Consider the following 15,000-nt stretch of genomic DNA (forward strand, 5'->3'; position numbering starts at 1 on the left):
CTGCTCTTTCTCTCTCTCTCTCTCTCTCTCTCTCTCTCTCTCTCTCTCTCTCTCTCTCTCTCTCTCGTCTCTCTCTCTCTCTCTCTCTCTCTCTCTCTCTCCCTCCCTCCCTCCGTGTCTCTCTCAGGGGTGCTGGTACCGGGGGTCTGGGCCTGGCCATCGAGGGCCCATCGGAGGCCAAGATGTCCTGCAAGGACAACAAAGATGGCAGCTGCAGCGTGGAGTACATCCCCTTCACTCCCGGGGACTACGACGTCAACATCACCTTCGGAGGACTGCCCATCCCAGGTCTGATGTCACGTCCTCTGTCCAAATAAGGATCCAGACCCTCTGCTCTTCCTGCTTGAATAAATACTGAATTTTATTTTATTAATATGTAGGTGCACTCTATATAAATTAAAATATTTTCGTCACCGCTTCCTGTTTCGTCTGTGTGTGTCTGTGTGTGTGTGTGTTGCAGGCAGTCCGTTCCGTGTGCCAGTGCGGGAGCTGGTTGACCCCAGTAAGGTGAGGTGCTCTGGTCCAGGGCTGGGGAGCGGGGTGAGAGCCCACGTCCCTCAGACCTTCACAGTGGACTGCAGCAAGGCTGGGGTGGCTCCCCTGGAGGTGGTGCTGTATGGACCTACTGGTGAGGACACCCGCACCACCCACACCACCCACACACACACCCGCACCACCCGCACCACCCACACACACACCACCCACACCACCCACACACACACCCGCACCACCCACACCACCCACACACACACCACCCACACCCACACCACCCAACCCACACCACCCACACACACACCACCCAAACCCACACCACCCACACACACACCTACACATACACACAAGTGATTGTTCGGTTCAGATCATCAGTGTCCCTCCCCTAGGTGTGGCCGAGCCAATCAACATCTCAGACAACGGGGACGGCACCCACACCGTCCCCTACACGCCGGCCAAGGACGGGCCCTACACGGTGTGTGTGAAGTACGCTGACCAGGAAGTCCCTCGCAGGTCCGTACCTCCAGGAGTCCAGACCAGGACCAGGCCCTACGCCAGTCTACACAGATGCTGAATGTCTATCTGGGCCATCGTTCTCTCTCTCTCTGTCTTTATTTATCTCCCTTTTTTTTTCTCTCTCTCTCTCTCTCTCTCTCTCTCTCTCTCTCTCTCTCTCTCTCTCTCTCTCTCTCTCTCTCTCTCTCTCTCTCTCCTCTCTCTCTCTCTCTCTCCTCTCTGGCTCTCTCTCTCTCCTCTCTCTATCCATCTCTCCATCTATCTATCCCTCTCTCTTCCTCTCTCACTCTCCCTATCTCCCTCTCTCCAGTCCATTTAAGATCAAGACCTTACCCGCCCACGATGCCAGCAAGGTGCGGGCCAGCGGACCAGGGCTCAACGCCCAGGGGGTGCCCGCCAGTCTGCCCGTGGAGTTCACCATCGATGCCAGGGACGCGGGGCGAGGGCCTGCTCACCGTGCAGATACTGGTACGTCGCCACCGCCACTTCCTGTCCAAACAGGAAGCACCTCCGTAGATGTAGGATGCGACACTCCGAGGTCCTCATAACACGTGAGAAGTGATATTATAATATTTCTTAGTAATATTATAATGTGATCATTAGCAATAATGCTGCACAATTTTAATTTTGTTTGCATAGACGGATTTATTCACCTCGTTTAGACATGATTAGAATAAATCCTTTCTTCAATCTTGCTGGTTGGCTTAACGCTTAATGCAGATTTTTTTTCCAAAACTTTTTTTGTCTGAAATTGTATACTACCATAACCCCCCCACTGTTGACATCACTTCCTGTGAGGGAAGGGGGTGGGGTGTGTTGCTGTGACGTGTCTGCCTGTCGCTGCAGGATCCAGATGGGTGCGGGCACGAGGCTTCTGTGTTTGTGGAGGACTGGGGCAGGAGGGTGTGGGAGAGACATATAGTCAAGGGAACCATCCCCTTCCATATTCTTAAGAAAGGCTGTGTAAGGCCTCTTTCTCTCTTTTCTCCGGCCTCCTCTTTCACCCCCCCCCCCCCCCCCCACCCCCACCCCCCATTCACCCTGTCTGGCGTCACCCCTCGCCCCCTTGTTCCCTCCCTACCTCCTTTTCCCTAAACCCAACCTGGGCTCTGAGGCACTGCCTATAGACATCGTAGGGCTCCCCAAAATGGTGGAAGGCGGAAGCCATTTTGGGATCGCCTTGACTTTTTGCTCTCTTTCTGTGGAATGAAGAGGCTATCTCCACAGTCCGTATGTTCCAGAACAAGGGTTTCGAGTCCAGGTGTTGTCGTGCAGGGTGACGCCAAGGCTGAAACTTCACTGATGGCGGTGGGGACGGTTGGCACATTCAAAACCCTGCTGGAGGTGGAACCGAGGAGAACCGGGGGGGCTTGTTTTTGAATGTGGAAGTGTGCAAGTTTCCCCTGAGCGAAGTGAGAGTGAGGCCGCCCCGTAGCGCAACACAGATTCCGGTGTTACCTGCCGGTATTCCACCCCTTGCTCCCCTCCCCCCACACCCTCCCAGTATCCCTCTCTACCTCCCAGTCTGTGTGGACTGACCACCATTGGGTTGGGCTAATGGGCTAATGTGGTGTTCCTGTAGTCCACTAACCAGGCTGCTCATGTAGCTTAGCGGCTCCATTCATTCTCAGTGTTAATGAATCCCATCGTTGTCTGCATCGTATATACAGCTATGTGGAATGTCATGTTGAGGAGATGACACGACATAGACAATGTATACTGGTCGTGTTGCGTGCGAGTTACACGCACGCACACACACAAATACACTCAGACCAACAGACCATGCACGCAGGCATAGGTGCTCGCACTCACACACATGGACACACACATGGACACACACACGGACACACACACACACACCAAATGAACACTCGGCCCTACAAACATGCCCGCGTGCACACTCATTCCAAACCCCTGTGCCTTTAGGACCCAGAGGGCAAGCCCAAGAAGGCCAACATCCGCGACAACAGGGACGGGACGTACACCGTGTCCTACGTGCCTGACATGACGGGTCGCTACACCATCACCATCAAGTACGGCGGCGACGAGATCCCGTACTCCCCCTACCGCATCCACGCCCTGCCCAGCGGGGACGCCAGCAAGTGTCTGGTCACAGGTCGGTGGTCGGACACACACACACACACTCCCGCACGTTGATGTTGCCATGTTATGCTTTTTACGGTGTGGAATGACGAAGGCTTTTTGTTTTTGTTCTTTTAATCAACAGTATCAATCGGAGGGCACGGATTGGGTGAGTGTCCTACTTTACAGACGGGCTACGACCCGATTTCTTTATTGCCATCTTTGTTTATGGATCGATCGCACGCGGACTCCAGATAGCCGTTGGCGGCGGCCGTTTGTCGTTCGTCTCCTCATGTGTCCTGTCCTCCTCGCCAGGTGTAGGTCTCGGCCCGACCATCCAGATCGGGGAGGAGACAGTCATCACCGTGGACGCCAAGGCGGCCGGGAAGGGGAAGGTCACCTGCAAGGTGTCCACGCCGGACGGGGCGGAGCTCGACGTGGACGTGGTGGAGAACGCCGACGGGACGTTCGACATCTACTACACGGCGCCCGAGCCGGGGAAATACGTCATCACCATCCGCTTCGGAGGGGAGCACATTCCCAACAGCCCCTTCCATGTGGTGGTGAGCCGCTTCCTTGGACTGATGAATCCTGGGAAATGTTTTTTTTTGGGGTGGGGGGACGTGTGCACGTTTAACATACTGTTGACGTGTGAGTTTTACGACATACTGTAATGCACAGGTTTGTTATCTAACTGATAAATGATGATACCAGTTGGCATGGTGTGACTTAAGTAACAAGTAATAATCCCCTCAGTAGGACTAGTGTTAGTGGACGGTACATGGTGTGTGTCGGTTCCCTAAACGTGTGACTTACCTCCCTGCTAGGCCAGTGACACCATCCCTATCATAGAGGAACCATGTGACAAGCTGCAGCTCCAGCAGCCTTACGTACCCTACGTGGGCTACCCCCCTCACTGGGTACACACCTAACCCCCTCCCAACTATTCATCCTACCCCCTGACAACTCCAACTACCCCCCCTCCCCATCCACACACGCCTCCTCCCATCCCTCCGACCTGCTAACTGTATAAGTCCACCTACCTACCTGCTGCGCCCCCCCTCCCCCTCTCTCTCCCCTACGCCTCCTTCTCCTCGCCACCCCCATCCCCTCCTCTCTCTGCCCAGACTCATGCTGGCCCTGCAGTGGGTTCTGTTCAAGCTCAGAGCATGCTCGGATGCGTCTTTCTGCTTGTGTTGTGTTGTGAGTGTATTGCGGTGCTGTGGGTGTGGTGCATGAGGCTCTCTAGGGTGGCTGTGTCTCCCTGGGCTGTGTACTTGAGCTTGTCCTCCTAGCTGGACTGTGCTGTCCGAGAGGCCTCCCCCCCTGCTGTGTTTCCATCTTCACCCCCCCCCCCCCCAGCTCTCCTTTCCTTCCCTCTCCAGTTATCTCTTCTGCTCTCCTCTCGCCTCCCCTCCTCTCCTTCTTTGGTTCTTCCCCTCCTCTTTTCCTCTCCTCTCTTCTCCTCTCTTTTCTTTATTTCTCTTCTGTCCTTTCCTCCCCTCTCCTTTCCTTTCCTCTCCTCTCCTCTCCCCTCCTCTCCTCTTTTCCTCTCATATCGTCTCTTCTCCTCTCATCTCTCTTCTCCTCTCCCCTCCCCTCTCCTCTCCTCTCCTCCTCTCCTCTCCTCTCCTCTCCTCTCCTCTCCACCCAGAACCCTAACTCGACCCTCCCTCCTCTCCCTCAGGCCACAGAGGAGCCCATCACCCCAGGGGACATCATGGAGCCCATGCTCCGCCCCTTCAACCTGGTCATTCCGTTCACCGTTCAGAAGGGAGAGATCACAGGTCGGACAGCTCAGAACCACCCTCAACATGTGTGTCTGTGAGCGTGTGTGTGTGTGATTAGCAGCTCGCCAACACGTGGGTGTGTGTGTGTGTTCTCAGGCGAGGTGCGGATGCCGTCCGGTAAGACCGCCCGTCCTCACATCACGGACAACAAGGACGGGACGGTCACTGTGAAGTACTCCCCCACAGAGAAGGGCCTGCACGAGATGGACATCAAATACGACGGCAACCACATCCCCGGTACACACACTCCCACGGCCAAGCACACACGCCTGAACACACGCAGATACATGTCCCAAAAACAACAACATGGATGCAGACGTGAGCAGATAGAGGAACACACACATACAAACATACACACACGGATAACGCTCCAAAAGGTCTCTGGGGTAGATGCTAGAAGTCCACACTGTGTCTCATAGACACAAACATGGAACATCGAAGGAAGTAGCTTACAGGAGGGGTCACCTTTCGTCTCTGCCTCCTGTCACGACAGGAAGTCCTCTCCAGTTCTATGTGGACGCCATCAACAGTGGTCATGTGACAGCGTACGGCCCTGGGCTGAGCCACGGCATGGTCAACAAGCCCGCCACGTTCACCATCGTCACCAAGGATGCAGGAGAAGGTAACACACACACATACACACTCCCATACACACACACACACACAGACAGTACACACAGATACACACATGCTAGGACAGACACCAGAGGACCTTATAAACCCCCCCTCCCCTCCCCCCCCAGGAGGTTTGTCCCTGGCAGTGGAGGGCCCCTCCAAGGCTGAGATCACCTGCAAGGACAACAAGGACGGCACCTGCACCGTGTCCTACCTGCCCACGGCCCCGGGGGACTATAACATCATCGTCAAGTTCGACGACAAGCACATCCCCGGCAGCCCCTTCACCGCCAAGATCACTGGTACCCACCGCCCACATGTGTGAATGAGAGAGAGAGAGAGAGAGAGAGAGAGAGAGAGAGAGAGAGAGAGAGAGAGAGAGAGAGAGAGAGAGAGAGAGAGAGAGAGAACGAGAGAGAAACCAGTAGATAGTAACAAACGAGAAAGATAGATAGATAGATTTTAAAGTCTAATCTTTCTCTTTTTTCCCTCGTTCTCTCGTTCCTCCGCCCTCTCCCAGGGGACGACTCCATGAGGACATCCCAGCTCAACGTCGGCACGGCGACGGACGTCTCCCTGAAGATCACGGAGACAGACCTGAGTAGTCTAACAGCAAGCATTCGAGCGCCATCGGGCAACGAAGAGCCATGTCTGCTCAAGAGACTTCCCAATCGGCACATCGGTGAGCCACTCGCTAGGCCTGGCGCCACAGACAGTAACAATAGATCCACAATGGACAAATACACAACACATTTCAAATCTCGGTGTATTTGAAGGCATTTGAGGTTCAGGCCCATTTTCTTCCCGGTTGAGACTTCTGAGGGAGAAATTACATTTACATTTGGTCATTTAGCAGACGCTCTTATCCAGAGCGACTTACAGTAAGTACAGGGACATTCCCCCGAGGCAAGTAGGGTGAAGTGCCTTGCCCAAGGACACAACGTCATTTTACACGGCCGGGAATCGAACCGGCGACTTTCTGATTACTAGCCCGATTCCCTAACCGCTCAGCCACCTGACTCCCTCCAAATATTGGCCCGTATTTTCAAATAGCATTTGAATGCGCCCCTCCCTCAGGTATCTCCTTCACGCCCAAGGAGGTGGGCGAGCACGTGGTGAGCGTGAAGAAAAACAGCAAGCACGTGACCAACAGCCCCTTCAAGATCATGGTGGGCCAGTCCGAGATCGGCGACGCCAGCAAGGTCAAGGTGTTCGGCCAGGGGCTGGTGGAGGGGCACACCTTCGAGGTGGCAGAGTTCATGGTGGACACCAGGAATGCAGGTACTGCAGGAGGGATGCTGGCCGGCCGGTTAGCTGCTAGTGGAGAAGGTTGTCTGTGCTAAATAATATGATGCTTGTCTACTGACTTTGCTCCTCTCATCTAACTTCTATTATCTCTCTCTCTCTTTCTCACCATCTCTCTATCACTAAATCTATCTATCTATCTATCTATCTATCTATCTATCTATCACTGACTCGATCTATCTCTATCACTAACTATCTATCTCTCTATGCATCTATCACTAACTCTATATCTCTATCTATCACTAACTCAATCTCTCTATCGATCTATCTATTTCCATCACTCTCCTGTCCTCTCTCTATCTGTCTATCTGTCTCCAGGTTATGGTGGACTGGGACTGTCCATCGAGGGCCCCAGTAAAGTGGATATTAACTGCGAGGACGTGGAGGATGGCACCTGTAAGGTCACCTATTGCCCCACTGAGCCTGGCAACTACATCATCAACATCAAGTTTGCTGACCAGCATGTACCAGGTGGGTGCACGGGGCCTGAGAGGGCTGCAGGGGTGGCCATGTATATGCCTTTTTGGAATGGAATTGCTGTTATATAAATGTTTTTCTCCTCAAAGTAGACGTCTAAGTTTATGTAGGACAAATTAACCGTGAGCACATTGTATTCAAACAAAGCAAATGTGTCAGAAGATGATGACTCCAACCACCTCCTCAAAAGTGCTCAGTCATTTTGGGTTTCATTTCCTGGTGCTTCCTGATTGGTCCTTCCCACACAGGAAGTCCATTTACGGTGAAGGTGTCAGGGGAGGGCAGGATGAAGGAGAGCATCACCAGGAAGAGACAGGCTTCCTCCATCGCCACCGTGGGCAGCACCTGCGACCTCAACCTCAAAATACCAGGTGAGAACCCCCTTCTCTCTCTCTCCCTCTCTCCTTCCTCCTCCTCCTCTTCCTTCCCTCCCTCGCTCCCTCCCTCGCTCTCCTCTCCTACGCACCTCTTCAAACCGCCGACACAAAGCTTCCAACTATTCCAACTATTATTCAGCCTTTTCTACTTCCTCCATCACCAAGCCCTATCTCCCCCTCTTTCCTCCTTCTCTCTTCCCGCCTCCTTTCCTGCCTCCTCCTCTTTTATCCTCCCCCCCCCCCCCCCCCCCCCAGGCAACTGGTTCCAGATGGTGTCGGCCCAGGAGCGCCTGACGCACACCTTCACGCGCAGCAGCCACACGTACACGCGCACCGAGCGCACCGAGATCAGCAAGACGCGTGTGGGCGAGACCAAGAGGGAGGTGCGCGTGGAGGAGAGCACCCAGGTGGGGGGGGACCCCTTCAGGGACGTGTTCGGACACTTCCTGGGGAGGGAGAGCTTCAGCGGGAGACCGCCCGCCGCCGCCGCCTCCACCTCCTCCTCCAACGCCACCGCCGCTGCCGCCACCACCTCGACGACCGCCAGGCAGACGCAAGAGGGTGTGTGTGGGTGTGTGTGTGGGTGTGTGTGTGGGTGTGTGTGTGGGTGTGTGTGTGGGTGTGTGGCTAACTTGACTAATGTGGTGTTCTTGGGAGTCAGTGGGTCGCAACAGTGTGGTTTGGGCCTAAGTAGGTGTGGGAGATGCACACTTGGTTGGTGGGGCTGTGATGTAGTAGGAGTGTGTGTGTGTGTGCGTGTGTGTTTGCGTGTCGGGCAGGGAAGCAGATCCTTGTTCCGTCCTGCGTCCCAAATTGGAATTTACTGCCGTTCGTTTGAAAGGAAACGTGTTGGTGGAAAATCTGAGAGGTCCGAGGCCGTCACCTCCATAACTCTCCATCCCTCCATCCCTCCATCCCTCCATCCCTCCATCCCCTGCCCTCCGCCTGGCTATCTCTCCACTGCTCCTCACACTGACCCTGTTGACAACTTGAGACTGTGACGTTGGCTGTCCTGCTGCTGGGATGAGACGCGTGTTTCCACACGCGTGTTCTATTCCTGAACATGTTTCTTTTTTCTTCTCCGTGTCTCGCCCTGCTCTCTCCTTCTCCCCCTCTCCTCCTGTCTCCTCCTTTTTCTTTCTTTCCTTCTCTCTGTTTGTCTCCCCTTTATTTACCCTTGCATTTTCCTCTCTCTCTCTCTCTCCTTCTCTCTCTCTCTCTCTCTCTCTCTCTCTCTCTCTCTCTCTCTCTCTCTCTCTCTCTCTCTCTCTCTCTCTCTCTCTCTCTCTCTCTCTCTCCCCCTCTCTCTCGCTCTCTCTCTGTCCCTTTCCTTCTCTCTCTCTGTCTCTCTCTCTCTCTGTCTCTCCCCCCCCCCCCCCCCCCCTCCTGTCCCAGGTGAGGCGGGGGTGCAGGAGATGACGGCCCAGGTGACCAGCCCGGGGGGTCAGACGGAGGATGCAGAGATCATCGAGGGGGAGGACAGCACCTACAGCGTGCGCTTCATCCCCCAGGAGATGGGCCCGCACGCCGTCAACGTCAAGTACCGGGGCCAGCACGTCCCCGGTAGCCCCTTCCAGTTCACCGTGGGGCCCCTGGGGGAGGGAGGGGCGCACAAGGTCCGCGCCGGGGGCACAGGGCTGGACAGGGGAGTGGCTGGCATGCCTGGTAGGTCGGCATGAGCAATGAGGAGGATTATTGTCGTCGTCTCTTTTCACCGTTGTGCACCGACACTCCTGCAGTGCCGCATTCCTCCACTAGAGGTCAGTGAGGTCCGCGCGGCTGACTGTGCCCGTCTCTCCCTGCAGCCGAGTTCAGTATCTGGACCAGGGAGGCGGGCGCTGGGGGTCTGTCCATCGCTGTGGAGGGGCCCAGCAAGGCTGAGATCTCCTTCGAGGACAGGAAGGATGGGTCCTGTGGCGTGGCCTACGTGGTTCAGGAACCGGGTGAGATATCCCTCCCCCCCCCGCCCCCCCCCCACACACACACACACATATAGACACTGACACACATTAAAGTGAGAAAAAAACATTTTTAAAAGGTACTTTCTAACGAAATTGCTGTTGATTGTTAGAAAGAAAACATGACAGTGACTCATTTTGGCGAACCGTCATCCTTTTTAGCCCAAACAAACAAGACAATTACACGAAACATAGATAGGCCCCAGAGGAAAGTGAAGATACAAAGTCTTTGATCTTCAGCTTCGATGTATTATCGAGGGTTTATCTGCCAGGGGTTCTATTGATAATAAGCTGCGTTGCTTGGGCTTAGGCGACTACGAGGTCTCCATCAAGTTCAACGACGAGCACATCCCAGACAGCCCCTTCATAGTCCCCGTCGCCACGCTGTCCGACGATGCCCGCCGCCTCACCGTCACCAGCTTGCAGGTGAGGAACACACACACACACTCTCATGCACACACACACACACACACACACACACACATACTCTATTCCTGGGTGAGTGTAGCTGAGGTCAGATGGTGTATGAATAGAAGACATATCACTGCTGTGATATCAGAGTCTATATACAGCTGTTATTTATTGGCTGTGAAGAGCTTTATGGGAAGAAGCAAGCGGAGGGCCACCCTGTCAGCTATACACACACGCATGTGTATGACTGTGTATGTGTACAGTATGTGGGTTTATTTGAGTCACGCTGTAATGCTGCCGTCTCGTTATATCTGACTCTTGACCTTAGAGACTGTTACTGCTCTCCAGAATACACACAGACACATCAACACACACACAGACAGACACACACAGACAGACGCGAGCACAAACACACACCCACACGCTCAGCCACACAGACAGACATTCACACACACGGACAGGCGCACACACTTTCACACACACACACACACGCGCACACACATCCCTTCTGCTCTATATTTGAGGTTCCCTCCTGTGAATGCTCCAGATAAAGCCAGACACCTCTCAGACTGTCTGACCCCTCTCCCCCTCCCCTCCCTTCTTCCCCTCTCCCCCTCCCCTCTCCCCCCTCCCCCTCCCCTCCCCTCTCCTCCTCCCCTCCCTTCTTCCCCTCTCCCCCTCCCCTCTCCCCCTCCCCCTCCCCTCCCCTCTCCTCCTCCCCTCCCTTCTCCCCCTCCCCTCCTTTCTTCCCCTCCCCTCTCCCCCTCCCCCTCCCCTCTCCTCCTCCCCTCCCTTCTCCCCCTCCCCCTCCCCTCCCCTCCCCTCCCCTCTCCTCCTCCCCTCTCCCCCTACCTCCCCTCCCCCTCCCCCTCCCCCCCCTCCCCCTCCCCCTCCCCCTCTCCTCCTCCCCTCCCTTCTCCCCCTCCCCTCGACCCCTCCTCTCCCTCTCCCCCTCCTCTCCCCCTCCCCTCCTCTCCCTCTCCCCCTCCCCTCCTCTCCCTCTCCCCTCCCCCCCTCCCCTCCGCCTCCCAGGAAATGGGTCTGAAGGTAGGCCAGGAAGCCTCTTTCGCCATCCAGCTGAATGGGGCGAGGGGCCTGATCGACGCCAAGGTGCACACGCCCTCCGGGGCGGTGGAGGAGTGCTACGTCACCGAGCTGGACAGCGGTGAGGTCACATGACTGATAACAACCAGGAAATGAACTCCCACCACAGCACACAGGCAGAGCTCACTATCCAGGCTTGGTACCAGAGAGAGACTCCCTCTTAGTCCCTATTCTCTATGCATCCCATGTAAATAATCTGGAAATGGTTATTAATCAGGTTATTAAGAGAGGGATTTATACATTTTGAGGTCAGGTTGGACTTGTGGAAGATGTACTAACTCCTAGCAGCCACAGCAGCTGCTTCCCGTAATCACTCCCTCCCTCCCTCCTCCTCCCTCCCTCCTCCTCCTCCTCCCCCCACATCCCTCCCGTCTCTCTTCCTGTCTCTCTTCCTGCCCCTCTTCCTGTCTCTCTTCCTGCCCCTCTTCCTGTCTCTCTTCCTGCCCCTCTTCCTGTCTCTCTTCCTGCCCCTCTTCCTGTCTCTCTTCCTGCCCCTCTTCCTGTCTCTCTTCCTGCCCCTCTTCCTGCCCCTCTTCCTGTCCCTCTTCCTGCCCCTCTTCCTGCCCCTCTTCCTGCCCCTCTTCCTGTCTCTCTTCCTGCCCCTCTTCCTGTCTCTCTTCCTGCCCCTCTTCCTGTCTCTCTTCCTGCCCCTCTTCCTGCCCCTCTTCCTGCCCCTCTTCCTGCCCCTCTTCCTGTCTCTCTTCCTGTCCCTCTTCCTGCCCCTCTTCTTGCCCCTCTTCCTGCCCCTCTTCCTGCCCCTCTTCCTGCCCCTCTTCCTGTCCCTCTTCCTGTCTCTCTTCCTGTCTCTCTTCCTGTCTCTCTTCCTGCCCCTCTTCCTGTCTCTCTTCCTGCCCCTCTTCCCGCCCCTCTTCCTGTGTCTCTTCCTGTCCCTCTTCCTGCCCCTCTTCCCGCCCCTCTTCCTGTCCCTCTTCCTGTCTCTCCCTGCAGACCAGCACGCCATCCGCTTCATCCCCAGGGAGAACGGCGTGCACTCCATCGACGTGAGGTTCAACGGCAGCCATATTCCCGGGAGCCCCTTCAAGATCCGCGTGGGGGAGCCGGGCCAGGTGGGAGACCCTGGCATGGTGTCTGCCTTCGGACCGGGCCTGGAGGGAGGAAGCACCGGTAGGAGACTGCACACACACACACACACTCATGTACACACACACACACGGACAGTACAGTGCAAACACACACACACGCCCCTCGCTCTCCACCACGGCACCGTTTTACCTGTCTTGGGAGGGGTAAATTGGCAGATCAATAGTGGATCAATATCGAAAGACCATCGATATCAATCTCAGCCCAGCTCATGCACACGGCATGTTTACCAGCCACCTCTCCTCCAGCATCTGACCGCTGATTGGTCCTCCCTCCCCCACAGGAGTGGCGTCAGAGTTCGTGGTGAACACGTGCAACGCAGGCTCGGGCGCTCTGGCGGTCACCATCGACGGCCCGTCCAAGGTGAAGATGGACTGCCAAGAGTGTCCCGAGGGCTACAAGGTCACCTACACCCCCATGGCCCCTGGCAGCTACCTCATCTCCATCAAGTACGGGGGGCCCCAGCACATCGTGGGGAGCCCCTTCAAGGCCAAAGTGACGGGTAAGGCTGCTGGAGCAAAACCTGAACGACGGATGTCGTCCGTTTGGATTGGATGTGATCTGACTTTCTCTTTCTGTGTTTCTCTCTCTCTCCTTCCTTCCTTCCTCTCTCTCTCTCTCTCTCTCTCTCTCTCCTCTCTCTCTCTCTCTCTCTCTCTCTCTCTCCCTCTCCTCTCTCTCTCTCTATCCCTCTCTCTCTCTCTCTCTCTCTCTCTCTCTCTATCCCCCCCATCTCTCTCTCTCTCTCTCTCTCTCTCTGTCTCTCTCTCTCTCTCTCTCTCTCTCTCTGTCTATCCCTCCCTCTCTCTCTCTCTCTCCCTATCCCTCTCTCTCTCCCTCTCTCTCTCTTTCTCTCTCTCTCTCTCTCCTCCCTCTCTAGGAGCCCGTCTCTCCGGAGGTCACAGCCTACACGAGACGTCGTCCGTTCTCGTGGAGACGGTCACCAAGACGTCGGCGATGGGCGGGGCCTACAGCACCATGCCCAAGTTCTCGTCAGACGCCAGTAAAGTGGTCTCCCGGGGCGCGGGCCTGTCCAAGGCCTTCGTAGGCCAGAAGAACACCTTCACTGTAGACTGCAGCAAAGCAGGTGAGGGGGGACACACACTCAATTTCTAGATACCGAACACTCACATACACACCCCAGGGACGAAACACCTTTGCCCACTCACTCAGTTTCTCAGTCTCTCTCTCTGTCTCTCTCTCACACACACACACACACACTTAAACACACGCACCCTGTGGACTTAACACCTGTCCCCACTCACTCACTCACTCTCATTTCTCAGTCTCTCTCCCGCGCAGACACACACACAGACACACACACTGACACACACGCACTGAGACGACCTGACCGTGTCTGTGTGTGTTCCTGTTCAGGCACCAACATGCTGATGGTGGGGGTTCACGGGCCCAAGACCCCCTGCGAGGAGGTGTACGTCAAGCACATGGGCAACAGGATGTACAACGTCACCTACACCGTCAAGGAGCAGGGCGACTACATCCTCATCGTCAAGTGGGGGGACGAGAACGTCCCCGGCAGCCCCTTTCACGTCACCGTCCCCTAAAAACGGACTGTTCCACTTCCTGCACCCCCCCCCTCCTCCACCCCCACCCGCTTCCCCAGACCCCCCCCCCCCCTTCCCTCTGCTGTATGACGTATCCACCGAAAATGTTTCAACCGTGGGAGACCAGGGGGACGGTGACCCCCTCAAGGTGACCCCCGCTTGATCGGGTTGTGATGTCACAGGCTTGAACCAATAGAAGCTGCTCGGTTCAGCGCCAATCATTCTCACGGAGGCCCCGCCCTCACCGACCCACCCCACCCTCACTGTACTCGATCACCCCCCCCCCAACCCCTCACTCGCCCGACTAGATATCCTGTTTCTGTTGTACGTTTTTAGATGTTTACTTTTCAAGGCTCGAGATTGTACTGAGAGGAATCAAAAAGTGAACATGGATTTCTGGCTGTGCTGGGCCAGACAGATGTGAATGTTGATATTTTCAGAGCACACAGACATTCTATCACCACGTGCCTTTGGCTAGGTCCTCCAAAGGTATCCCACAATCCCCTTGTTCAGCCGGTAATGATGGTCTCCGAGGCTGACGGACGTTCCTTGCTTTATTTATTCAGTCATTTGCTTTGTTTTCTTTGACAGAAAATGGTCTTATTTTTATCTGAGGCGAAGATTTTCAGTCCATCTCAGAAGTCTTCCGCCTGTTACCGTGCCATCCTGTGTCAAAGTGGTCATTGTCATGGACACAGAGATGTGATTGGCCGAGACGTGAGAGAATTTTGTACTGGGGAGGAAGTGTGTGGAGTAGTGTTGGCTTTATTGTGTGAATGTTAAAAACCCACAGATGTTACAGTGAAGCAGTATTACAGAGTGACATTTTATAGTGATTTTATATGTATGAAAACAGATGGGGAAAAAAAGAAAACTCAAAATTGTTTGATATATTAACCTACTGTCCGGTAAGAATGAGCAGGCATAATAAAGATTTATCTGCTAACTTGCCATGAAAATGCCCTATGGTGTGTCTCATGTCATTAATAGTTGCCGATGAACATAACAGACTGTAATGTTACTGTTTATTTCAGCTGTCAGAGTGTTGTTTACACTCTTGCAGGGGACACAATTCCTGGGGACAGCTTGCAGAGGTATGAAACGTGTCAGGGTCAGGTGATGGTGTTGTTCCTCCCATGCCCTGAGTAGGCTGGCTAATCACCCTGGTCTGATAACTAACAGTTCTGAGAGAAGAGGAGTTCCACCG

General features: G+C 55.0%; 1 protein-coding gene across 1 annotated transcript in view; it reads left to right on the plus strand.

Moving 5' to 3' along the window:
* flncb (filamin C, gamma b (actin binding protein 280)) overlaps positions 1-14,752 on the plus strand; it is a 46,601-nt gene extending 31,849 nt beyond the window's left edge. The window contains 26 exon segments of the mRNA XM_062483658.1: positions 128-288; positions 461-628; positions 882-1,005; positions 1,319-1,445; positions 1,447-1,476; positions 2,935-3,124; positions 3,236-3,259; positions 3,406-3,653; positions 3,918-4,010; positions 4,778-4,877; positions 4,977-5,117; positions 5,374-5,502; positions 5,624-5,797; positions 6,016-6,177; positions 6,573-6,776; positions 7,119-7,271; positions 7,526-7,648; positions 7,910-8,215; positions 9,050-9,319; positions 9,460-9,597; positions 9,923-10,038; positions 11,056-11,188; positions 12,076-12,252; positions 12,512-12,730; positions 13,109-13,315; positions 13,606-14,752. Of these exon segments, the coding sequence (XP_062339642.1) occupies positions 128-288; positions 461-628; positions 882-1,005; positions 1,319-1,445; positions 1,447-1,476; positions 2,935-3,124; positions 3,236-3,259; positions 3,406-3,653; positions 3,918-4,010; positions 4,778-4,877; positions 4,977-5,117; positions 5,374-5,502; positions 5,624-5,797; positions 6,016-6,177; positions 6,573-6,776; positions 7,119-7,271; positions 7,526-7,648; positions 7,910-8,215; positions 9,050-9,319; positions 9,460-9,597; positions 9,923-10,038; positions 11,056-11,188; positions 12,076-12,252; positions 12,512-12,730; positions 13,109-13,315; positions 13,606-13,793 (4,105 nt within the window). The 3' untranslated portion in view covers positions 13,794-14,752.
* The last annotated feature ends 248 nt before the right edge of the window (positions 14,753-15,000 follow it).

Source organism: Osmerus eperlanus, chromosome 17, assembly GCF_963692335.1.
Source record: "Osmerus eperlanus chromosome 17, fOsmEpe2.1, whole genome shotgun sequence".
Lineage (NCBI taxonomy): Eukaryota > Metazoa > Chordata > Actinopteri > Osmeriformes > Osmeridae > Osmerus > Osmerus eperlanus.